Below are 26,087 nucleotides of genomic sequence, written 5' to 3' on the forward strand. Positions count from 1 at the left end.
ACTTTGGGAGACAGAGGTGGGCAGATCACAAGGTCAAGAGATCAAGACCATCCTGGCCAAAATGGTGAAACCCCCGTCTTTACTAAAAATATAAAAATTAGCTGGGTGTGGTGGCATGCGCCTTTAGTCCCAGCTACTCAGGAGGTTGAAGCAGGAGAGTTGCTTGAACCCAGGTGGGGTGGGCGGGGGGTGGTTTGCAGTGAGTGGAGATCACAGAGTGAGACTCCTTCTCAAAAAGAAAAAAAGAAATAAGAAAGGAAATGCATTACACAGCTAGGAGCAGTGGCTCACACCAGTAATCCCAACATTTTAGGAGGCTGAAGCAGGTGGATCATGACGACAGGAGTTCGAGAGACCAGCCTGGCCAACATGGTGAAATCCTTATGCTAAAAATACAAAAATTAGCTGGGCATCGTGGTGCACACCTGTAGTCCCAGGTAGTTGGGAGGCTGAGACAGGAGAATCGCTTGAACCCGGGACAGGGAGGTTGCAGTGAGACATTGCACTCCAGCATGAGCAACAGAGCGAGACTCCGTTTCACAAAAAAGGAAAAAAAAAAAAACCACATTACATATCTATGGAATTGCTCTGGTGTCAATGTGTATTTTAAAACAAATGTAGAACACATGTCTCAATCTCAAAAGATTTATAATGGGGAAACACGGAATACTGGGGCAGTGCAGTCAGAAGAACACTGCTGGGGTTACATATATGTAAATGAGAAAGGATTGATAATCAAGTTTTATCCACCAGTGTCCTGGTTTCAACCATATAAAGATGTAATCTAGATGGTACAGGAGGAAAATAGTTTTGTTGTCCTCATATTCAGAGCAGACTACTAAAAATGTGAGAAGCCAGAGGCTGGTAAAAACAAGGCAGTTAGAGTTTTCTGGATATGAAGCAACCCGAAACTGGATGGAGGTGTGATAGAGTGATGAGAGGAATAATGTACCTGAGACATATTACAAGGAAAAAAATAAACCACACTCCTGTCAGTTTTCTGAGTAGGAGGTGGGAATGATCTGCCAATTTTGCTTCATTACAATTGTAATGAACCTCTGCTCCAAAGCTATTTAATTCTAATTCAGTCAAATTCGATAGACACAAGATCACATAGTTAGATCTAATTCAGTGAATATTTTTCTGAGTATCATTTGAAAGTACTTGTATTCACTAATAGCAACCAGAAATCTTAGCTTTAACAATTGTGAATAAAATTAGAGTGACCTCCCATTGATGTATTCTCGGATTAAATATATGGACCAGGAACAGCAATCCTATAGAAAATATGCATGACATGTAAATGCAAGTGTACATAATCATTCTTAAGTACCATTAGTCTAAATTCTGAAATGAGGTACGGGAAGGCATTCTTTATCTCTCTGAAGGCTGGCTTACTTGTTAAAATAAAATCAGAAATTTAACCTTGTCAGCTCTAATTGTGGAATAGGCTGACATAGTTTAACTCTACACAAATGTTATCTTTGGTTTTAAAATTATTTTGGCTTCTGGAAACATTTTTCCCATCTCATAGGCTAAAGAAAACTCATTGTAAGTCCCGGAGACATCATGAGTATGTTTTAACCTTAACTCATGAAACTGGGAAGCAATCTGTGACAGAGCTGAAGACCAGCGCTTATCCTTCTCATCTTAATAGAATAGCTTTCTGAATAACTATTCTGCCTCAGCAAAGACCAAACATCCATCTGGAATGAACAGGCAAATATGTTTCATATACAACTAAAAGTAGCTACAGAATGCATTATAAAAATACACATCAAATTTGTATTACAGAGACCCCACTTATTTTGTTGCCCAAAATTTGAGCAGTGTAACATATTTCTGGTTAAAAATGCTGTTACTAGGGCCGGGCGCAGTGGCTCAAGCCTCTAATCCCAGCACTTTGGGAGGCCGAGGCGGGTGGGTCACGAGGTCGAGAGATCGAGACCATCCTGGTCAACATGATGAAATGCCGTCTCTACTAAAAATACAAAAAATTAGCTGGGCATGGTGGCACGTGCCTGTAATCCCAGCTACTCAGGAGGCTGAGGCAGGAGAATTGCCTGAACCCAGGAGGCGGAGGTTGAGGTGAGCCGAGATCGCGCCATTGCACTCCAGCCTGGGTAACAAGAGCGAACCTCCGTCTCAAAAAAAAAAAAAAAAAAAAAAAGTTGTTACGATCTTATTACTACAATAAATGATATTCTTGTGAGTTATAATGGGTACAATATTGGTAACTTAGTCAAATTTTAGATAGAAAAATTTTTGATATAGGTAACTAGATACTGACATATGGTATCCCACGATTGAAGATGACAGATGCCCTAAGTTTGCGTATGTGTTTAAGTTTATTTAATTTTAGCATTAGTAAAATTTAAGGTTCTGATGACCAACACGGAAATATTGGTGACAGAAACCTACAGTGGTAAAACTTGGTGAATTATATGAATCTACATGTTCTGAATATTTCCAGATTATAGATGATACCTTTCTGTGTTTATAAAATTAATTGATCTTCTTGCTTAGGAAATTTAACTTTCTGTTACACTTCGCCTTGCAATTAGCTTTTCTGTGCCAGTCTTACACTGCCTATTCTACCTTTTCGAATGTTGTATTATGTAGAATGAAGGAGTTCTTATCTTGCAGAGTGAAGTCACCGTATAAGTAGGCAATGAGCATTTCAGTGACACAGCTTCAACTCTGTTTGCTGAGCCAAGAAAGTTAGACAGAGAAGAGAGACAGTTTCAATAGTACACATGATTCTGCTGGTCATTCCTTCAGAGGATACTAAACAGATGACTCTGAGTAAACAATTGGGGGTGACAGGTGTATGTGTTCCCTCAGATCACATGCTTCTTAAAATTTGAGCATCTTGACATGCTGAATATACTTCGGGTATAGTTTTGACTATACTTAAATTTTGTCTTCATCATTCACTATAAAACCTACTTAAGATGTGATGCCACCATAGATTTCAAAAAAAGCAAGAAAAGTTCCAAAGCAAAACAAAATCATTAAAGGAAAACAAAAATAAAAATCTGTTTACCATAAAATAATCTCCACACTGCCCATAAAATCTTTGCTTTAAAAGAAATAGTACAAATTACAAGAAAGCTCTGTAATTCCTTAGAAGAAAACCAAGCAGCTCTTTGTTTCTTCAGTAACACAATGATTTTTAAAAATCTTATTGTTTTTGCATGCATATATACATATATTTCTATTGTATTTTATTGCCTGTAAAGGACTTACTCTTTCTTCTGCAATTATTTCCTTTAATTCAATTCACCAAGTAGAAGTGGAAGTTTCTAGTTTAAGTACAACTGCAATTCCCCACTGTTTTTTGTTGTGTTGTGTTTTGTTTTTTTGAGACTAAGTCTCGAATTGTCGCCTGGGTTGGAGTACAATGACGTGATCTTGGCTCACTGCAACCTTGCCTCCCAGGTTCAAGAGATCTCCTGCCTCAGCCTCCTGAGTCGCTGGGATTACAGGTGCCCACCGCCATGCCTGGGTAATTTTTTGTACTTTTAGTAGAGACAAGTTTTCACTATATTGGCCAGACTGGTCTCAAACTCCTGACCTTGTAATCTACCCACCTTGGCCTCCCAAAGTGTTGGGATTACAGGTATGAACCACTGCACCTGGCCTGTAATTTCTCTCTTAAAGAAAATGTTATAATAGTTCCTTTCCTAAAGTTAATTTTTGAAGTAATGCCAAATGTTCTCGAAAACTATTTGGGAGGATGTGAAGACTCATTTAAAGTGGTTCTTAGAGGTCCATTTCCTTATTCTTCTCCATAAGCCAGTCATCAAACCCAAAAGAGAACCAGAGGGCACAGAGACCAAGGATTTTAGGTATCTTGAAAAGTCATGTTATATATTGTAATTAACATCTGCACTGATAATCTTGTCAAGACAGGGAAACACTGAATATATTAACACTTGGAAATGCAGTAATTCTTTTCCTTCTTAATAGTTCTGTTAAAACTATATTTCTGCTTTTAAAAATGGAAACAGATAACATATCACCATTCACAGTGAAATAATTTTTCTGTTAAGTATGATTGGGAGAATTAAAAAAAAAAAGAGCCAGGGAGCTTTACCATAGTCTTTTGTAATCCATTTGAACATGAAATATATAAAGACGTTTTTATACATCTAGTTTTGTTAGGAAAGCTGGGAGTGAATATATGTGCATTCATAAATGAAATCAAAATGTCCAGTAAATACTAATTATGAAATCACTGAATCTACTTCAGAAAATTCCATGTCATTGATTCTTAGAGTATATAATTTCCAGTGTCTAATGTACTTTTCTATCTGAAAATACAAGTTCTTAAATTAATAAGGATTCTATCATGTAGTCACCAACAAGTATGCTGTTAAATAAACAGGGGAAATGTGGCCTGTGCCTGATTCTCTAATGATATGAAGGAAGCAGATGGCTTGAGAAAAGATGTGTCAGTGCAAGATGGTAAATCATAAACAGGCATATACTGTCAGCTTACCTTAAATCCAGCCTGCTCTCCAGTCCCTAAAGATCCCTTAGTGCTGCCATTCAACTTGAACTTAACCGTGTCAGATTTTTTATTGATATCTTTAATTGATATAGGCAGTATAGACAATGTATGAGAAACTGAGCTGTGGCCATTTTCACAATCAATACTGATCATTCCAACCACAATGATCATAGGTTAATTTCCACCTGTCACTCAGGTAACAAGAGGGAATGGAATGGCTTGGCTTTTTTCCATTCACTTGGCACATTTCGTTAGGGACTTGAACACGCTGAACTCAGAATGTATTCTCATGGAAATAAATTTTTAAAAGCAAAAATCTAGCATATCCTTCAAGAAAACATCAAACAATAATGGGATGCTAATTTAGCATCAATTTCAAATAATAATAATCACACCCCCCGTGCTCCCAAATATGCAATGTATGGCTCTGTTAATGTCATTTATATCATTTTATCCTTTTCACATATAATTTAAATTTAATAAAGTTGATGAGGAAGTCACATCACAGGCTTAGAATATTCTAGTCCAGTGGCACTGACACTAAGTGCAATGGACCCTGAGGTGTCGAGCAAGGGAAGAAACAAAGAATGGATGACAAGAAAGAAAATATCTACTCCATGGTGAACTACAAAGAAGACACTTCAAGCAACCTTGAAAGATAAAACACTGAAAAGTAATTTTAAATCGTATAGGCATTTAGAAAACACAAAACACAGGGTTTGCGCATCTTCTGGCATGAGCAATTAGAATTTTTGTTTGTTTTATTTTTAAGTAAATGCTCTGTATGTTTACAAACAAGACCTATTCCTCTATAGTGACCATTTTAATTAAACAAACCAACCAATGAAAAAGATTTGAATTTGAATGTGTTTAACAGGCCATCTTAGGGATTCAAAAGGCTATGAGATAGATAAAACAGCACGCTTTCAAAGAGCACTAGCTCCTAAGATAGTAGTGATGACCATTAACCAAAATATGTAGTTTCTATCAGTTCAAATCTGCTGTTGTCATCACACTGATCATCCATGTTCATTCACCTGGATTCTGTCTTCAAAAATCTGATCTTTATATAAGGAAAATGTAATTCGTGGTTGTGATTTTTAGTTCATATTTTAAACTGAGTTAGGATGTAATCTGCTCATCCCTGCAAACAAGCATATTTTCAAAATTATTAAATCTTTATTTTATAACAAGTAGAGTGATCTAATGGCAAATTAACATCGAGCTTCTGAGGAAAACCTTGGGTATGTTTCCTGTTTCATGACTTTGGCTTTCTTCAACTTAATTCTGTAATCAGGTTTTTTTCTTGAGTGCCAGTGGAACACAGCTCCTGTGTGTTCTTGGCCTCCGGCTTCTTAAAGAATAAGCAGTGGGACCCCGGCGGGTGCACCCTATGCTCGTAAAAGTAAATATCGGACCCAAGAAGTGTTGCAGAAAGGTGATTTTATTTAGGTAGAGAAAAGAGAAAGAAAGGAGAAGAAGAGAAAGGCTTCCACGAAGAGTGTGGAGGGAGATTCCAGAGGGGAAATCCTGGAGGGAGCTCCCACCATGTGGGAGGGGATTCCAGAGAGCTGGAAATCCCGCGTGGGGTGAAGGGGCAGGGGAATTTATCCTGGGAGAAATTCCCACCTTCCCAAGTTCCTCTGGCCAATGAAAGGAGTGCCTTTAAACTTCTGCTGGGGTGATTGACTCTTAGTTTCTTCCCACGTCTGTGAAAGTCAAACATAAACCGTTAAATCTCCCGGATGGAGAGAGATGGGAGGAGGGCATGGCACTGGGAAATTCTTGCCCTTAAAACTACGCCCCTCATGGACCTGGAAAGAGAACACATTCCTTCAGTGCCACAGAATTTGAAGAGTAGTTTTTAATCATTGGCATGTAACTACAGTTTGCTTCAGGAGCCCAATAAGCTAAGACAGTGTAGCAAGGCCTGGTATATGTCTTAAGCTCTGCCTGAGGTGTTTGTAGCATATCCGATTGAAAAGAGAATACATTGCAGTGGCTGTAACAGTGATTACCAAGAAGCCATGCTTCTGACTTAGTGAAAAACCCTCTGAAAGGGAAAGAAACTTGGTTCAGTAGCATTGCTTAAAGGGAGAGCACTCGTGCTATGTATGGTGATTTAAAATCATCTACTTATTCAAAGAACACCATTTCATCTGCTATCACCTGTGCCACATTTTAATCAATGAGGTCTAGGAACTATAATTAAGACCCACATAAAATACTTATATTAACTAAAATGATACTACTGTCAACAAGGTAGCCCTAAAAAAGCTTATTTATGAATAAATTGATAGATACATATAGACATAGATTCTCCCAATGTATGTATCCCATGTAATTCATTAATTATAACATGTTTATGAAATATGCTGTTTGTTATTGTTCCATTTACATTTCATGCTGAAAGGGAGAACACTTGGGAGTATTTCAGACAGATAAAAAATACTCTTAATGATTGATTTTGTACTGAAGCCAATTGTTCTAGACAACAGCTTAACTTTATAAATCTTGCCAAAGGTTCACAGATCTTGGAACCTTTGACTGTCATCTAGATTAAAAAATAAAGGTTCACTGTGCAGTTCACTTCTATTAGAGAGAAAGAGACTGACATCCTAAGCAGTATTGATAATATTTGGCAAGGGCCAGCTGTCTTATGATTTTATTAATGTGGTAGACTGAGGCACAGAGGCCAAGTCAACAACTCAAAAAAGGAATTAAGCACCTCAACATACTTTACTGCATGAAATCAAAAGGACACAGAGACTCAATTTATAAATTCAGTGTAATTTTTATTTCCAATGAATACAAACCTAGCTTAGTTATTTTGCAATGTTCCATGCTGCAAAATGCCCCAGTGTTTGTTGAATACATATAGCACATTTCAATAATTTTTATGAAAATATTAAAGAGACAATAGAGAATTTCCTTTTTACTAGCTCACTTTTCATCACCTTACAAAGATACTGTTTTATAATTTTTATTCTCACTTATTCTCCTAATACCTGGCTTGCATATTACCTATGGGTAATAGACAGCATTGTTTCTAAGTGGATTGTGTCATTAATTTGTCATATCAATGACAAAGCATTAATGGTGGCTAATGACAAAGGATTTTGAAATATGTTTAGACCATTTAGATCTTCACAGTTTGAATTCTAATTGGAAAGTTATCTTAAAGAACATGTAATTATTTTATATCAGATGATTCTCAAAATAGCAAAAACAAAAATTTTCCACATTTGCTTTTGACTACATTATAAGTTATTTTGTTTCTTCATTCTCTGGTGTCCTGGATAGATTCTTTTGAATCATCCATAGCTCTTTCTAGGTTCTAGGCACATCTCATCCTCCTCTTGCCCCTTCAGGCCTAGGGGTAATGATAGTTTCCTACTTTTTAGGTCCTTGCCTCCCTTACTGAATCCCATTAGTTCAATTTCACCATCCCATATGCCATCAAAAGTTCTCCATTAAACTATTTTCAAGTAATACCTTTGAGTGCCATTTCTTTTATGCCAGCACACTGAAAGATGCCCAAGCCATGGCACCTCACAGAGAGAAGTCATGCTTTCACATTGTGATTTGATAAATGCCTCGAAGCCTTTTCTACAACAAAATCAAAAATCATCTGCTATTGTGCTTCAAGAATCCCTGTATTTGGATTAAAGTAACTTTATAAGGCTCTTTGATATGGTTTGGTGCTGAGTTTCTACCCAAGTCTCATCTCAAATTGTAATCTTCATGTGTCCAGTAAGGGAAGTGATTGGATCAGGGGCCATTTTCCCCATGCTGTTCCCATGATAGTGAATTTTCACCATATTTGATGGTTTCATAAGTGTTTGACATTTCCTCCTACACACTCTCTCTGTCCTGCCGCCTTGTGAGAAAGGTCCTTGCTTCCCTTTGCCTTCCACCATGATTGTAAGTTTCCTCAGGTCTCCCCAGCCATGTGGAACTGAGTCAATTAAACCTCTTTTCTTTATAAATTACCCAGTCTTGGGCAGTTCTTTATATCAGTGTGAAAACAGACTAATACACTTTTACTAATGTGTAGACATTCCTCCAGAGAATAACAGCATTTTGGTCAATAACATTGTACTATTAATAAGCTTATCAGAGAAGTCACCACTAGTTATTACCAACAAGATGGGTAATTTTAATAAGGCAGATTGGAAAAGAATAAAAAATATTTAATTGTTAAGGGAAAGCAAATCTAGATGGAAAGGAAATGTGGTTAGCCATAACTTTTCAAAGAACTTATTGTAAATAACCCAAAAATGTATAAAGATAACCCTTCAGAAGACAAGGTCTATCTGTGTACCAAGAATGTTTTCTTCTAGATACAGGACTTTGTGGTGTTTCTCCCTTGCCTCCATATTTTTTTTTTTTACATTCACTAAGAAACTTTATTCTGAGGATAATTCAGGCTTTTCTAAATTTTTGCATGCAAATTTTATCTTTATCTTGAGAGATTTTTAAGGATTTTGAAAAAACATATTGATGTGGCCAACAAAATTTTTACATTTCAGAAACATAATAAATGATTCCTACCTTGTATAAAAGTATGATGGCAATGCTTTGTCTGTGTTAAATATGGCAATATCATAGCTATTGAATATCTGAGACTGACTGTCAAACTACTAATAAAATAGTAACTAATGTATAAGAGATTCAGTTTCTCTTCTTTGTCAAAAATAGCAGTTGATGATTGGCAATAAACAGAGCAGAAATGATTGCAGAAAAATCTCTCCCAAATTTACATAGATGTTATAAAATATTTACATATAAATACATGCAATATTTATTATTTTAAGAGAGAAATTTACCTTTCAAGAACCCATATTAATGAAGTAATTTCCCTGGATTTGCAAGGTGTGTTCAGAGATAAACATACATTTTAGATTGGAATAGGTAATCCTCCTATGTATCACCCTGAGAGGGCAAGATTTTTCTCTAAACTCTATTATACAGGCCATTTGCAGTAATGGAGTAATGGCATTTTCAACAGTTCCCTTAGGAGATTCTTTCAAAATATAACATTTTATTTCTTCCCATTTTAGAGTAGTTTTTCTTTATGTACAGCTGAGTTTAAGCAATGTATTTTACAATGGTATTCTATATGTACACTAAAATGACATATTAGCCTTTTAAAAAGTCACCTTTTCCCCTAAACTTTGTGAAAAGTAATTGCGTCTCTTATCATTGTAAGCCAACATATTTACAGAAAACATAAACTACTTTTAAGTTTTCAGTAAATTTGCTAATCATCTTTTTTTTAAATATCCTCCCACTTACTTGAATATACCTGAACCAAAGAACAAATCCTGCACTGTTATCTGCATCTCATTAGAGCTCTGTCTCAGAATAATTGCTAATCATTATTTAGCCTTTAAGGAAATGTTTTGTTATGTATGCTGTGAATGTGGATGTCTGAAGACATCTAAAAGCTCTCTTGGTTAAAGGAATTATGATTAAATGGTTAGGTGAGATACCTAATTATATTTTACTTTGGGACAATCCCAGTTCCTTTAACTCCAAATTAAGCTGAAATATAAGTGATTAGAATGCAGCTCTTTTACCCTTGTTAATATCATTTGGACATTCCAAATATTATTAAAAATATTATGCTATAAATTCTTACCAAAGTTTCTCATGAACAGGTTAGAAGTGTCCCTGTTATTCACTATTTTCTTGATCAAAATTATTTGCCACATAATGTTTTACTAGCAGTTTCTTTGTTGGCTCACAAATCTGAGGCTCAGCACAAACTTTTTTTTTCTCAAATATATCTAGTAATTATCTGCAATGTGCTAGGCCATGGTAAGAGATGTTGTTTCACAGCTACATAGATGTATGAAAAAGCAAAGTGTGTGACTTCATAGTGCTTACATTCTAGTGTGAGAGACAGACCATTGACAAGTAAGTATATTGTGAGAGGTAGTGATGATAACTACCAAGAAAAGCAAAGTTAGAGGGCTAGGCGCAGTGGCTCACACCTACAATCTCAGCACTTTGGAAGGCTGAGGAGGTTGGATCAATTGAGGTCAGGAGTTCCAGGTCAGTCTGGTCAACATGGCAAAACCCCATCTCTACTAAAACTACAAAAATTAGCCAGGCGTGGTGGCATATGCCTGTGATCCCAGCTACTTGGGAAGCTGAGGCAGGAGAATCGCTTGAACCCATGAGTTGGAGGTTTTAGTGAGCCAAGATCACATCATTGCACTGCAGTCTGGGCAACGGAATAAGTCCTTATCTTAAAAAAAAAAGAAAGAAAGAAAAACAAAGTTAGTTAAGAGGATAGAAATTGACTGAGGAGAGGATATTATTATTTCTAAAGGTGGTAAGGAAATGCCTCTATGAAGAACTGACTTTTGAGAGGACACCTAAATGAAGAGGAGTGAATCTAAGTCCCAACAGAATATTCCAGGCATACATAATACCAAATCCACTGACCCTCGACCACATTAAGCTTGTTTAAGGCACAGCAAGAAATTCGGTGTGGGAGAGCAGGGGAGTACAGGGAAGGAAGTGAGGTATGAGATTAGGAAGATGTGCAGGAACCATATCATAAGAGGCTCTCTAGGTCATGGAAAGGAGTATGGCTTTCAGCCAGATGCGATTGGAAGCAGAGGAGTGAGGCATTCTGCTTCAAATACTGTGTTAGTCTGAATAGTAGTGCCCCAAAGATCTCCATGTCTTAGTCCCCAGAACATGTGAATATGTTTACAGGACATGACAAAAAGGACCTTCAGGCATGATTAAGTTTAGGATCTGGTTTGAGATGGGAAGATTATCCTGGATAATCAAAGTGATCCTAGTAGAGGATGAAGGAGTCAGAGGAGATGGGGATGTGATGATGGAAGTAGAGATTAGAAGGGTGTATTTTGAAGACAGAGGGAGGAGTCGTATGTCAAGGAACACTGATGGCCCCAGGAAGCTGAATGAAGGAAAGGAAATGAATTCTTCCCTCAGAATTTCCAAAAGGAACCAGCCCTGTCAACACCTTGACTTTAGCCCAGGGAAATTGATTTCAGATTTTTAACCTCTAGAAATGTAAAAAAAAATAAATATAGGTTGTTTTCAGCCACTAAATTTTTGGTAATTTGTCACCATGGCAACAGGAAACAAATGTAAATATGCAGCCTCTAGCTGGAGATTGGTGAATAGAATGCTGAAAGAATGGAGAAGAAGAGTCCTGTTCAGAAATTAGAGTGGCTTGGGCCATTGAGTTTGCAGGGAAACTGATAGACAAAAGGACTTGTTACCTGTTTGGTTATGTGATTTGAGTTAAGGATAGATGAAACAAATTACCGCAGATTTAGAGACTTATAGCAACACAAGTTTATCATCTCAGCTGTCATACATTTTGTATCTCATGAATCTAGGTGGGCTTGATGTGCTTAGGGTCTCTGAAGGCTGAAATCAAGCTGTCAGCTGAGCTAGACTCTTATGTGGAGGCTCTGAAGAAGAATTGGCTTCTAGTTCATTCAGATTGTGGCCAGCCAGTTGCTTGTAGTTGTAGCGCAGAGATCCTTGTTGTGCCAGCTGCTCAGTGGGGTGCTGCTCTCACATAATTTTTATTCAGTCCCTTTATCTTCAAAGCCAGCAATGGTACACTGTATCCTAACCATCCTTGGAATCTGAACTCCTACCTGCTACCAGCTGGAGAAAACACTCTGCTTATAAAGGACTGATGTTTGTCATATAATTCAACACAATTACTGGTTCAATCTTATCATATTCATAGTCCCAGAGATTAAGGTGAATATATTGATGGGAGAGGCATTTTAGATTTTTACATAACAAGTGTCAAGGGAACTCCAAATACCATTTTTCCTGCATTGAGCCATTCAGTGATCAGTGGGCCGTATATAAGAATGGTAAATTCAGGAAAAACAGAAAAAAAAAATGCAAGAATTCTGTAACTTAAAAATGCCAATAATCCTGATAAGCAGATAGTCAGATGTACTGATATGGTCCCTAGGAGAAAGATTAAGGGCTAGAAATATAAATAGAAGAATCCACATATTTATGTTTTGGAAGACCAAGTGATTGTGTGTGCTCACATAGGTGAAGTGCAGATAAAGAGCTCTGAGCATTGTAACATTTAGGGATCTTGCAAAGGTTGTGGTACCATCAAAAGAAACTGAAGCAGGAAGGTGAGTGATGCACTAGGAAAAACGGGAGAATGTGGCTTGGTGGAATTGAAAATTCTTGGACTCACACCCCAAACATGCTGATTCAGAATTTGTTGATGAGAACAAACAATTTATATGCTTAAAACTCTCCAGTGAACTCTAATACAAGATGAAGCCTGAAACAATAGTAGTTTAGAACACTGGCAAAGGAGTGAATGCAGACAGGTAATTCCTAAACGTCTTGCATCTCAAAGTCTGATTCTTGAACACCATCAGCAGAATCACTTAAGGAACTGTTAGAAATGCAGGAACTGAGGACCCAGTCAGATTTACTGAATCAGAATCTGCATTTTAATAATTTTCCTAGGTGACTCATAAGCATATTAACATTGGAGAAGCACTGAACTGTGATATATTAATTCAAAGTGATGGTAAGACAATCCAGGTGTAAATGCATACACACACATACACCTACAGATCACATGAACTATATTTGATGTTTTATTCCATTTAAAATATAATCCTTCAGACACCTTTTTTTATTTTTTGTTGTTATTTTTATTTTTGGAGACGGAGTCTCACTCTGTCGCTAGGTTGGAGCATGGCGCAATCTCGGCTCACTGAAACCTTTAACTCCCTGGTTCTAGGAATTCTCCTGCCTCAGTCTACTGAGTAGCTGGGACTATAGGCACGCACCACTATGCCCGCTAATTTTCATGTTTTTAGTAGAGACAGAGTTTCACCATGTTGGCCAGGATGGTCTCCATCTCATGACCTCTTGATCTGCCCACCTTGGCTTCCCAAAGTGCTGGGATTACAGGCATGAGCCACCACGCCCAGCCCAGACATCTTTTAAAGTATATAAATTAGTATGTCTTCAAATCCTTATTAATTTAGCAAAGTATTTCCCCCCATTTGTTCAATGCTTAAAATCACTTGGGACAAGTCTCTATCACCTCTGATGGTTGTGAGAAGTTGAAACTCTAACCTAGGATAAAAACAAGGCTGAAGTTATCTTATTAGTGTCCTGGGTGAAAATTGTCAGAAACCACAGGGATGAAAATGAACGTCATCAGTTTTTCCTGCTCTCATCTGATTAAATATCCCTGGAATATAGGAAACAGTGGAATTGTGTAAAGGCAAATTGCTTTATAACATTGGGTACTACCATTGTGTATTACCGAGATTTAGGCCAGCAATTGAAACATTTTTTTTAAAGGGGACAAAATATTATATAAGTGACTTATTTTTTACTTGGACTTCAGCCTGAAAATTAATCTCTGAAGTATTACTTTACTGCTTTACGCCTTAGATCTGCACTTTAAAATGTGTTTCACATCAAAAAGGATTTACCAAGTTTGTTTGAGAAACAATGCAAATTGCAAGAAATAGAGAGTAATTGGAGATACCAGTATATGAATGAATTTTTGAAGTGAAAAACATGAAATACTATTACAATAAATGTTGAACTATAGAAGAAAGTAAATATGATCTGCAATAATGTAAATAGAATGTTTTACATCAAACGATTTGGTTAAAACTTGAAAGTTAGTTTGAATAATGAAGGTCTGTCTCTTTGGACTATTGTCATTCACTGAATTGCAATGTAAAATACTAAAGAGAGAAGACATCAAATTATCAGAGGAACTTTTCTTCATAGCAATTAGCTTTAGCAGATGAGAAAAAGACAGCTGATACTCATGCCATGCAGAAGAAAGCTGAAGATGTATGAGGAAGTGCTCTTCATTCTTTGTGAGCTATAAAGTCTGTTCAAATAGCAATATCCTCTCTGGCAGCAAATCTGCTGCTTGGCATGGCCATGTGTTATTGTATTTGGACTGTCTCCATTTGCAAATGTTGACTTTTCATCTGTGACCAAGGAAGAAATCTGTATGAGAAACGTGTAAAACATTTAATCCTTGTTTACTTGTTAAACAAAGGTTTGTTAAATCCTTGTGGAGTGCAATTTTGTGTGTTTGTTTCCCAAGGTTACTGTAGAAGCATTCACAAATGCAGATCTAAAACTCTGATAAAGCCACTAGATTTTTATTTAGATTTTAAAATGTATTTATTCAAAATATAATTTCACATACAAAAATCTAAATGTGACCTCAAGGATAGAGTATTTTTTTTTTTTTTTTTTTTTTTTACTTGAGACAGGATCTTGCTCTATCTTCCAGGCTAGAATGCAGTAGTACGATCACCCTCTCTGCAGCCTCAACCTCCCAGCTCAAGCAATCCTTCCACCTCAGTTCCCCTGAGTAGCTGGGACCACAGGCGCATGCCACCACACCTGGCTAATATTTATATTTTTTTGTAGAGACAGGGTTTCATCATGTCATCCATGCTTTTCTCAAAGTACTGGGATTACAGGCATAAGCCACCATGTCTAACCTAATTTATCTTAAAAATAGATTTATCATTTCTCTGTTTTGTCTTGGGCTTTTCTTTACTGAAAAGAAGTAGAATTGAAAACTTTGATTATCAGGTTATATCAGTGAAAAACCACAATGATATTTAATTAAGGAATAAAAGAATGTATAGAGGGTATGCATCACAATCTAGCATTTTTATCTCCTCAATTGATAGATAAGAGACTGGGAGCTAGGGAGTCTAACTAAGTTAACTTTCTCAAAGTCCATACCAGTTCATCATTCTACTAGGGCTAGAATCTATTTTTTTCTTTGCCTATCCATAATGATCTTGTGTCTGGAGATTTCCCCATTGATTCTGATTTTAGATATTCTACACAATAGTCTTTTGAATTTAACATGAGTTAAATCAGAAATTATTGAATAAATGAATGAGTGAATGGAAAGCATTCCTCCCCAAAGTACACATACATTTGTTATGTTTATCTTTGGATTTGGACTGTCTGCATAACTGTTCTATACGATTTCTATACAATCTGAATTACAATGGCAATGAGGTTCATACCTTCTGGTTGTTTTCCTGTATAATAAGAGCAGAGTGATAACTAAATAACTATTTATTATTGTGTGATATTCATTTAAAAGTATTAATTGGGCATAGAATAAGTGGTCTGAAATAGTAATGAAGTCTCCAAAGGGCACGAGGGCAATGCTGAACTATTTCCTGTTTTTCATGCCAACTTTCAGATTTGAAATTAATTTTACCATGTTTAGATTTGAGGCAAATTAATGGATTTTATTTTTAAAAGCAACTGTTCAATAAATATAGAACATAGGGTGGAATAGTGGATATTAGTGTATCTATCAAGTAAATTTGCCTCTGACATTTCTATCTGGTCCCTCCATATTTATATAAACCTATAGTTTTAGCTTTCCATTCTATGTATTCCACAAAAATAGTTACGTTAGTATGCACTGTTTCAAGAAAATAAACACACACACACACACACACACACATTAAGAAATAAACAGGGTTAAAATGAGCTAGTAAAAATACTAAATTTTGTTGTGTTTGTATTCTGGAGATACTAAAATTAACTTCAAATGAATGGATGGGAATATGTGTTTCCCTGAAATTTTATTATAGAAAGATTGGTTAAAACAAGGAGCAAATATAAAGATTAAGGTTTTGCTCAGCATATTAATAGCTGAAAGTGCAAAGCAAAATTACAGAGTAAAGGTCTACATAAAAAGGAAATTTCTTGAAAACATCATTATACTTAAAGGTTAGGGAAACTTCTTTAGCAAAGCCAAATCAGTAGAATGCATCTTTCATTTTAAGGTGTTTGGGGGTGCACAAGTCTTTGCTTAATATACACTGATGACAGTGTAAAGTCTTGGAGAAATATAACAAAATTAAAACTTAGAAACAAATGTTTTGCATAAAAATAGTGATATATGTTATTACTACAAAAATAATATTATAACATGACAGATGTGTATTACATCCCAGAGGACCTTACCAATAATAAAAATTAAACAAAATGAGAAATTGAGTGAGATGTGATGAATTTGATCCTAAATCATATGAAAATGACTTATTTGTTTTACAAATCAATTTTGGTACTCTGTTTAAACTTATTTTACCTAACAGTATAAATTCTAAAAAAAAAAATTCATTTGTAGAAAAGACCGTAACTTCATACTGTGTGAAAACTAACCAGGAATGTAAAAAGTCTCATAGGTTTTTTTTAAAATGCCAGTTTCTAGCTTTGGTACTAAAGGGTTTCAAATGGTCAGATTGAAAAGTATGTGGTCAACAGGCCAGAAGCTATTTCTTAATTAAAGCAGTGAATTAATCAATGAAGTAACAGTTCTACTTCTGGGTATAGCAAAATGACATCAAGAACCACTCAAGTATCCTACTACTTAAGTATAGGTGAAGTTCCATTAACTTGGATTGCTTTACGTTTTAAATAAAAGTCAGTAATTCAGGCAGCTTTCTGAAAGCTGCTAATGCCTAAAACTTTAAAAATATTTTACTTGATTTTGAACAAGAAGGTGAGTTGTGTGAAGTATGAACTTTAAGACCTGATATAAATATTAGCTGAGACAACTTTCCAGAAGTTTCTATTATGTGCTTTTATTTCGGCTTTCAAAATGTAAATGCAGAGACAGATGGCTTGCACTATGTTATTTGCACTTGCGATTTTATACATAACAAAACCAAGGATAACCAAACCCAGACATTGAAGAATGTGTAAAGTAAAAAGGATTTGAGTTGAAAATAATCAATAAATGTTTCAGTGTTTTAAAAAATTATGATAGATGATTTTAATTACTTTGAAAAGAAAGGAAATAAACTGGTGCGATGATAATATAGAAATTATTTATAAGTAGTTTGTAATCATGATCAGAATTCTACACATATATTTTATGAGGTAACACAAATAGTACATTATAAAATTGATGAAAAAATAGAGAAACAGAAAAAACACACATGCATATGATTACACATGCACAAACACACCACACTCACACAAAAACAAAATCTCAAAACATCTAAGAATCCAGTACAATAATACATATGATGCATGTTAGGTTTCAATAAATATTTCAGAGACTGTATGAATGAAAAACAAATATTATTCATCAACTAAGATAATTACCTTTAGTAATAATAAAAATATATCAAAGAAAAAGGATTATATTTTAGTGCATATAATTTTTACAGCATTAGCAAACATCTGAGATTTAAAATGCTATCTATCGTATATAGTAACTGTATTTTACATTCAATTGAATGTAATTATAGATTACATTCAATCATATTTTGGAAAATATCAATATTTAATAACATTTTAAAACAATGTTTTTCTCTTTTTTAAAAGCACCAGAAATATAGCCATGAACAAAACAGACGTCAACACTATTCTCATGGAGCTGTGAGCTATCATGGGACTGAGAGGGAACTCCTGTATTTCTGGTGCCTATCATAGCACCAGCACATAGTACATTCTCAGTAAATGTTTTTGGAATAAATAAATGTTATCAGTTGTAAATATGTTTAAAAAGTATAAATTCTATTTGTTAAAATGTGTCACTCAATGCTGAAAATCTAAGGTCTACATATTCTTACGACATGCACACAAACACATTCTCAATCCTTGGGTGATATGTCTTAAATTAATAAAATGGCAGGGTGTGTTGCATAAGACTAATTTTAAAATAGACTTGCATATCCTCTCTTTTTTGATGAGCTCAATAAAAACCTGATGCTAATGACGTTTCTCAGGTAGTTTGTAGTTTTTTTCCCTTTAGAGATTTTAACAATAAGAAACTTATTAATGATGCTGGAAATTCAGAGTTTGCTCATAGGCTTCAAGATATGTTACCCATCAAATTGGTGATTAACTCCACTGATGTCTAGAAAGGAGTGAATATATTTATATTTAACAGAGAAGTTAAATTATTCATTTATAAACTGTCACAAAGTGTTGCTAGGCAAAGGAATTTCCTGTTGAAGAAGCATTTAGTGTAAGATTTGTGAAATCAGCATCTTCTATTATAATTCCTTTAGGTCTGCCTTTAAGCAGGAGATACCTTTAATAATCCTCAGAACATTTGCAACCTCATAAAAGTTTAATTAACATTATTCATAGATCACCACTATTGTTTAGCACTATGAGGAATCAGAAGACCTATGGTCCATTTTTTCCATCAATGAATTTTCAATCTAGTTGAGAGAAAATAAAAATTAAGACTTGCAAATGTACAGAACCCCCTCCAAAAGACAAAAATGAAATTAAGAGTTGAGGAAGCTCAATTAGGAAATTTGTTATTCATCAATAAAGAAAGCTCTGTGGAAATCAAAGTGCATACGAAGCATGAATTGGTAGTTATGGCAGCTTGCTTTTGGTGTGTGGGACATAAGCTGACCCTTGAAGAAGTCAGTAATTAAATGAAAACAGGCCCAGCAAAAAAAAAAAAAAAAAAAAAAAAATCTTCGAAGTCTGTGATCCTAATGCAGGGAGCATGGATTGGTTTAAGCAAAATGTGTTAGTTTTGTGGTTGCAGAGTCACTGAGTACACCTAAGGGAGCCTAGAAGTGAGAAATTAGTTTGAACTTTTACAATGTGGCCAGATTGTAGAGGGCAAAGAAAGGCTCATAGAGAAGTTTAAATTAAATATCCAAGGAAGTAAGTAATCATTGGATGTATGTGAGAGGAAAAGTTTTAAGTAATGAATATGTGTTTAAACAAAATAAAACTGTTTGCTGTTGAGGGGATGGGAATATGGGAGGTAATTTTCAGGTTATTCTAAAAAGATGACTTTTAGGTATAAAAAATAGCTAAAGTTTGAGTTTACATGAAATAGTGCATTTCAGCCCCTTTTTCACATTTAGTATCTGTTCCGTTTAAAAACACATTTTTTAAAAATTTCAATAGCTTTTGGGGTACAAGTGGTTTTTTTGGTTACAGGGATGATTGTATAGTGGTGAGGTCTGGGATTTTAGTGCACCCATCACTCAAGTAGTATACATTGTACGGAGGAAAAGTACATTCAGTATCTATCTATTCTGATGTTGCCTGTGGTTTGTTGTCTCTGGTCTTTGCCATCAACTGTTGCCTGTCTCAGTGGGAATTTTTTCTTCACATGCTAGAAATAATTAGAATATCATTAAGGCAAATAGAGAGTTCACAATTATTGGACATTTAAAAATATAGTTGTGCTAACTTGGGTTTTAGCAAAGACCTACATTCCACTAATTGAGCTATGTAAATCGATGACTAAGCAAACTTGCAGGTATGTTTTCTTTACTTTTTTCTGCATTTTTTTTTGATAACTATCTGCTTTTGAAAATGTGTTGTGCCTCAGGCATTCTTGCCTATCCACTTAACTTCATTCGTAAAATCAATTCCGAATTTCCAAGCTATCATTTATCTATCACGTGGCTGTTTAATCAAGGGGAAGCCCGTAAGACAACGACAACAAAGAAACTCAATTTATTTCTTAACCATTTGGTTTATGTTGTTTTTTAGTAAAGGACTGATTTCTATTTAAACAATCAGAAAATAGTTTACTTTTGAAATCCTGGTTAAAATATATGTTCTAGATTGCCTGCTGGTGAAAAACAAAAAATAGAAGATAAATTCTATGATCACTTTCTTTCCCCAGAATGTTAGATTTCATGTGATTCAATTTGCAATTAAGCTTTAGTTTTATACCTTAGAAATTCAGAAAATAGTTAAGCTCAGAGGACCCAAACACTGTCTGGATGCAAATTGCTTTTTTTTTTTTTTTTTACTGGCATTTCAGAATGTTTGCAGCTGATCAGGTGTGTCTTTAGTAAGATACTACAGTTAAAATATTCTTTAAAATGAATATTTCGCTTTTCAGAAATGTGGCAAAATATTTTCATATAAAAATAATGTGTTTATCTAGAAAAAAAGGATATTTTACGTAACCATTCAGAGTATTTATTTTTAAAGATGCTCTGTTTCAAGTGGTAATTTTGCTTCTTAACGTAGCGGAGTTGTATTATTTACCTATTATTTCTGGGATTTCTTAGAATCTAAATCAGTAATAATATGTACGCCTTGAAAGACTTGATAAAAAATGATATATCATGGTTATATCTGTTTACCCATATATGTCTTTTTATCTATCTATCTATTTATGTTTTTGGATCTAAATAAAGGATTAAGGAGGAAAATATTAATAAATCAATCTACCACCATAACAAATTTGATTCCTTTTGTGTTAATCTCAAAAAGATGATGAAAAATATTCATACTTTTAAGTTGCCTGATACACTTTTATAAAAAACTGAGATCACTAATAATATACTTTTTCTCCAAGAAGATAGTTTTTATTGAAAATTTTAACCACCTTCTTTTCTCATTTTTTCTGTCTCTTATCCTCTGCAGATGGGCCTTTGGGTCCCCGAGGATTAGCTGAAGCTACAGAGATGTGCACTCAAGAGTGCCTGGTTTTGGGTCACTCTGATAATTGCTGGATGCCTCCTGGCTTGGGTCCGTATCAACACCCCAAATCTCCTCTCTCAACCTTTGCACCCCAGAAAGAATGGGTCAAGAAGGACAAGCTTGTGAATGGGCACACCCTGACCAGAGCCTGGAAGGAAGACAGCAACAGGAACCAGTTCAATGACCGTAAGCAGTATGGCTCCAACGAAGGCCATTTCAACAATGGCAGCCACATGACAGACATTCCTCTGGCAAATCTGAAGTCTTATAAGCAAGCAGGAGGTGCTATTGAGAGTCCTAAGGAGCACCAACTCTAAGAAAAGGCTATATGGGACCTAATAACTATAATCTAAATAGACATGCTAATACCGTGTGTGTCAGAGCTTTATGTATTCAATAGATCTCTACAACTATGCCCCTTCTAGCAGGGATTCCCATAACTTTGTGTTAGCACCATGGAGGATACAATGTTTTGCAATATATGAGAGAAGATAGTTCTAGCCATGTGATCTTGTTTACTAGAAATGATTAAACTCTCCAGAGATCTCTCCATTGTGCAAATTTTTTTTATTATTGCATTTTATTTTGACCCTGGACTGCTGCTATGAACAATAGAATATGCATTTGGAAAGTAAGAAAGTTTCATGGAATAGAGTGACTGAAAAACATATCCAGTTAGAATATTGTGCTCTTTTTTTTTTTTTTTTTGTCATTGATTTGTGCTGGGACCGCTATACTTGACATTATACTGCAAACAAAACTTAAAAAGATAAGCATTAAACCTATCGTGCTGTTAACAACGTTAGTGGACACTTGTAAGTCAATCAGTGTTAAAGTATTTGTAAATAGAAGCAAGCTATTATTAACAACTTTTGTGTACTTATAATGTTCACCTAAAAATGTTGTAGCATAATTCTGTGTTTTACGGTTGCTTCTGTCCTTCTTTTTATTTACCTCTTTGTTGTTATTTTTGTTATTTCTTTTAGTGAGGTGTTTCTGCGTTAGGAGTATGTCTTGACACACATTGTTCAAAGAATCTCAAACACTTGTGTTTAAGAAAAGGTTCTGAAATCTTGCTTCTTGTATGTTAGCTTATGATGCTGGAATTCTGCAAAAAATAAAGATGAAAGAAAAAAATGAAAACTTTGTACAAAAAAGGACTTCTGCAAAAGCTTGGAAATTCAGAACCTATTTTTTTTTTATATCCTTATTTTCAAAGTAGGCAAAAGCAAAATCACTTAATTAGTACCATTAAGTGAGAGAGTAATGGAAAACTGTTATCCATCAAAAGTGATATAATATTCCGTACTTGTCACTCATGCAAAACTAATGTATCAAAATTAGCATATGTGAAAGAAAAATCACTATTCAAATATAGTTCCAATTGGGCAAATGTGTGTCTACACTTTGTTGAAATGGCAGTTTGTGTTGATCCTCATATACAATAATGTTGTTGTAACACAAGTGTTATTAGACCATAGCCACAAAATATTTAATGTGTTGTGCCTTCATAATGTAACAGAACATTTTCCAGGTAGGGTAGTTGGGGGAAATAAAGGGATAAATCTCTAATTATTGCTGTTTAACTGTTTGTTATCATAGTTGGTCAATGCCTGGCAGGTACCAGCATATTGTCACTTAGGTTAAACCAACAAAGTGACAACTACTGTTAATAAGATCTCAGTTGCACGTGCAAACAAATCCAAATTCGAACATTCTTAGGAGGTTTTTGTTAAGGCATGACAGATGATTTAAACAAATAAATAGCATGCAACAAAATGTCTTTATTGAAAGAAGTGGAAGTTATCTTAATGCCACGGTTCACCATCAATTTAAAAGTAAAAAAAACAAAAAAACAAAAAATTAAAAAAAAAGGTTTGCTAATCTGATAGTTAATTTGTTCTTACCAAAAAATAAAATTACTTTGTAAATAGCAGTTCACATTTTTCCACAGTATAATGGAAAATAATGGGTAGGGGTGCATTGCTTATTGAAGTACATTTTTGTCAGTTTGTGAGGGGTGTTTGATGACTTTGACAGAATAAATATCTAAACAATTATCCTTGTTACTGCTTTGCCAGTTCTACGTTATTTACAATTATTCAGCTCTTGCAATAAATGTTCTGAATTCCTGATTGTAGTGTGTTAATTCTTGGTCAACATCAAAATTGGTTATTGATACTTCTAGTTGTTGGTTAAGTATATACTGATAAAACTTAATTTTTATTTAGAAATCAAGGAAGACACATTGGGGTTTAATATCCTCTGAAAATGTGGGTGCCAACATAAGACTTCAATCACCCTAATGGTCTACAAAACTATTTTTCAGGGAAGTTCACAGAGAAAGTTTGTTCACATGCTGCTCAAGATTCATGCAAGTTTCATCAAAGTGAAATCTCAAGTCAGAAACTGTGCTGGTAGCACTAATTAGTTAGTGAGGTTATCTTCTTGATTCTTTGTCTCTTTAATAAGATTTCATCAAACAAACTTTCACTTATGTCATCACAGGCCAAGGCAGAAGATCATTCTGGGATTATGGCCTTAAACCCAGAGTCAAAACTTCTGCATTTCTTTCAGTTTAGGAAAATAGGCACAGAAATCTACCAAGAATAAGAAGAGACACTTAAACATATGCCGTTATGTTCACCCTAGAGCAACTGCATCAATGTTTACTCATGTTGGAGTTTTGGGCTAGGTAAGTAAGCCTGACTCTTCAAGCCCTAGAGCTTTTTGAAGGATTGTGAAGTAGGATTCGGGAGTCAGAGGCATAAAGTTATTTGCTTGGACCACTGTCTGGATGTGATATCCTAACCATTCATTCCTAATAAGCCATAGACCTAGCCCCTAGTCTGAGGTACACTGTAGCACTACTCTGTTTTCCATCACAGGGATAAAGACTGCCCTAAGATACAGACAGGAGATGAATCCTGAAAAGAGGACATTCTGAAAAACAGAAATTAAAATCTAAACCTGCACAGTTCCTTTCTCTGCTTTTTACCAATCGGGTAAGTCTTTCACCTCTGCCTTGAAGAGTAAAGAGTAAGAGAAACTAATGTAGCCTCTCTCATATTCTATGAATAAATTAGAAGTTTGAAAAAGGCACTCAGCTTTCCCATTCCTACCATATTCCTTCTAACAAATACAACAATATCTAGTCTTATGAAGGCATTTGGTTACATGCCCTGTGAATTTTTTTTTTTTTTTTTTTTTGAGACGGAATCTTATTTTGCAATCCAGGCTGGAGTGCAGTGGTGTGGTCTCAACTCACTACAACCTCTGCCTCCTGGGTTCGAGGGATTCTCCTGCCTCAACCTCCTGAGTAGCTGGGACTACAGGCATGCACAACCACGCCGGCTAATTTTTGTATTTTTAGTAGAGACGTGGTTTCACCACATTGGTCAGGCTGATCTCGAACTCCTGACCTTGTGATCCTCCCGCCTTGGGCTCCCAAAGTGCTGGGATTACAGGCATGAGCCACTGCACCCAGCCTCTGTGAAATTTTAAGAGTTATATCATCACAAACCAAACAATTTACCCATCAAGTAAATAAAATAATACATTTGCAATGTATATTTTTTACATATCATCTATATTGCTTCATGGTGTTGACATTGGACATAAGAGTCATCATTTACCAGAAAACAAAAGTTATTTATGTTACCTAAGAGATCATACTTATATGAAATGTATAAAATGATTATTTTTATAGCAATTATCAAATATTATGATGCAATACACTAACAATTTTGGGCGGCACATATAGAAATTAACTTTATAAACCTGAATATGACCTACTTGAATGAGCATTTCCACACATAATCTAGCATAAATATGTATTTAAATAATGGGTATTCATTAACGGATGACTGAATAGTCATTTTGCTGCACTGATGCTATTCAGTGAATCTTATTCAGAATCCCATCATTCCCATTCCGTGGCTAAAGCTCCAAGTGCAGCTGAGGCCCAGAGTTGTTCCAGTATTTATTAAACTGTTGGATAGAAGCCGGGGATGGTTAATTATTATTAATGAGGAGTTTTGGCAGTGAGGGATGAAAGGGATTCCTTGTGAATTTCAATTTTTGATGTAGATGCCAGGGTATTACTTTGCATGAGGGCAAACCAACCTATGAAAAGGAGGAGTGGTGTTGTGAGTCTAAAAATGCTTCATTGTTCTGCTTTGTTTTAAATAGAGCTGATCTTCCGTCCCTAAAGGAAGCTCCTTTATTTGTTCTTTTGAGAGAGAGTGCTTAAAAATTCTTCCAGTGTTCTTAAAGGCACAGTGATCACATAAAAAATTCTCTATACTTTTTCTATGCTTTCACAATTGCCAATCTAAATTTTAGTAGATATCAACCAGACTTGGCCCTGTTCAAAAAGCGTAAAATTAGTATCTCAATATTATAGTGTTTTATAAGGTATAATGTATACTAGTAAAACATGATAATCAAGATAATATTTTATTCATATTTTAGTTCACTGAAAGTATAAATTAATGTATATTCCAAAGGTATCAATTTTCTGTTCTCTTGATACAACCATCTATTTTTCAACATAAAATAAGGAGTATAATTTCTACCTCTATCCATGCATTTTTTTATTTCTTAGAATTCTTAAACAGTGCTCCATATTGAAATAGTTCTGTCCATATTTTTGTTATCTTAACATATGACATTGTTCTTGAAGCTTTATAGTAAAATATCTAATATTTTTAAATAAAAATCTTTCATTTTTATTCTTCTTTTTTTTTAATGCCTTATGGCTGTGTTCCTAACACCATTTGTACAACACAATTATTATTGGACTCATTCATTTTTCAAATAATATTACAATGCCATTTAAATTCAAACATTGTTTTTTATGAACTTTTGTGGTTCTTCCATATGAATCAATTTTTTTCACCTCCAAGTTCATCATTAGTTTGGTTTTCATTGGCATAATTCTGAAAAAGAATACCCAACAACAGTACTAAAATTTTTACCACAGAACTCCAGCATAGTCAACGTTTTCTACAACATACTATTGTGTGACTCTAAGTAAAATTGCAACATTTTTATATTTAATGAGATTACA

The 26,087-nt window shown here is 35.0% G+C and overlaps 1 protein-coding gene across 6 annotated transcripts in view; it reads left to right on the forward strand.

Moving 5' to 3' along the window:
• PCDH9 (protocadherin 9) overlaps window positions 1–23,149 on the forward strand; it is a 912,415-nt gene extending 889,266 nt beyond the window's left edge. For all 6 annotated transcript variants that reach the window (XM_003927200.4, XM_003927202.4, XM_074387637.1 and 3 more), the window contains one exon: window positions 20,960–23,149. In XM_003927200.4, coding sequence (XP_003927249.1) covers window positions 20,960–21,333 — 374 coding nt within the window. In that variant the 3' untranslated portion in view covers window positions 21,334–23,149. The remainder of the gene's footprint in view (window positions 1–20,959) is intronic.
• Window positions 23,150–26,087: the final 2,938 nt, after the last annotated feature.

This window comes from Saimiri boliviensis, chromosome 16 (assembly GCF_048565385.1).
Source record: "Saimiri boliviensis isolate mSaiBol1 chromosome 16, mSaiBol1.pri, whole genome shotgun sequence".
NCBI lineage: Eukaryota > Metazoa > Chordata > Mammalia > Primates > Cebidae > Saimiri > Saimiri boliviensis.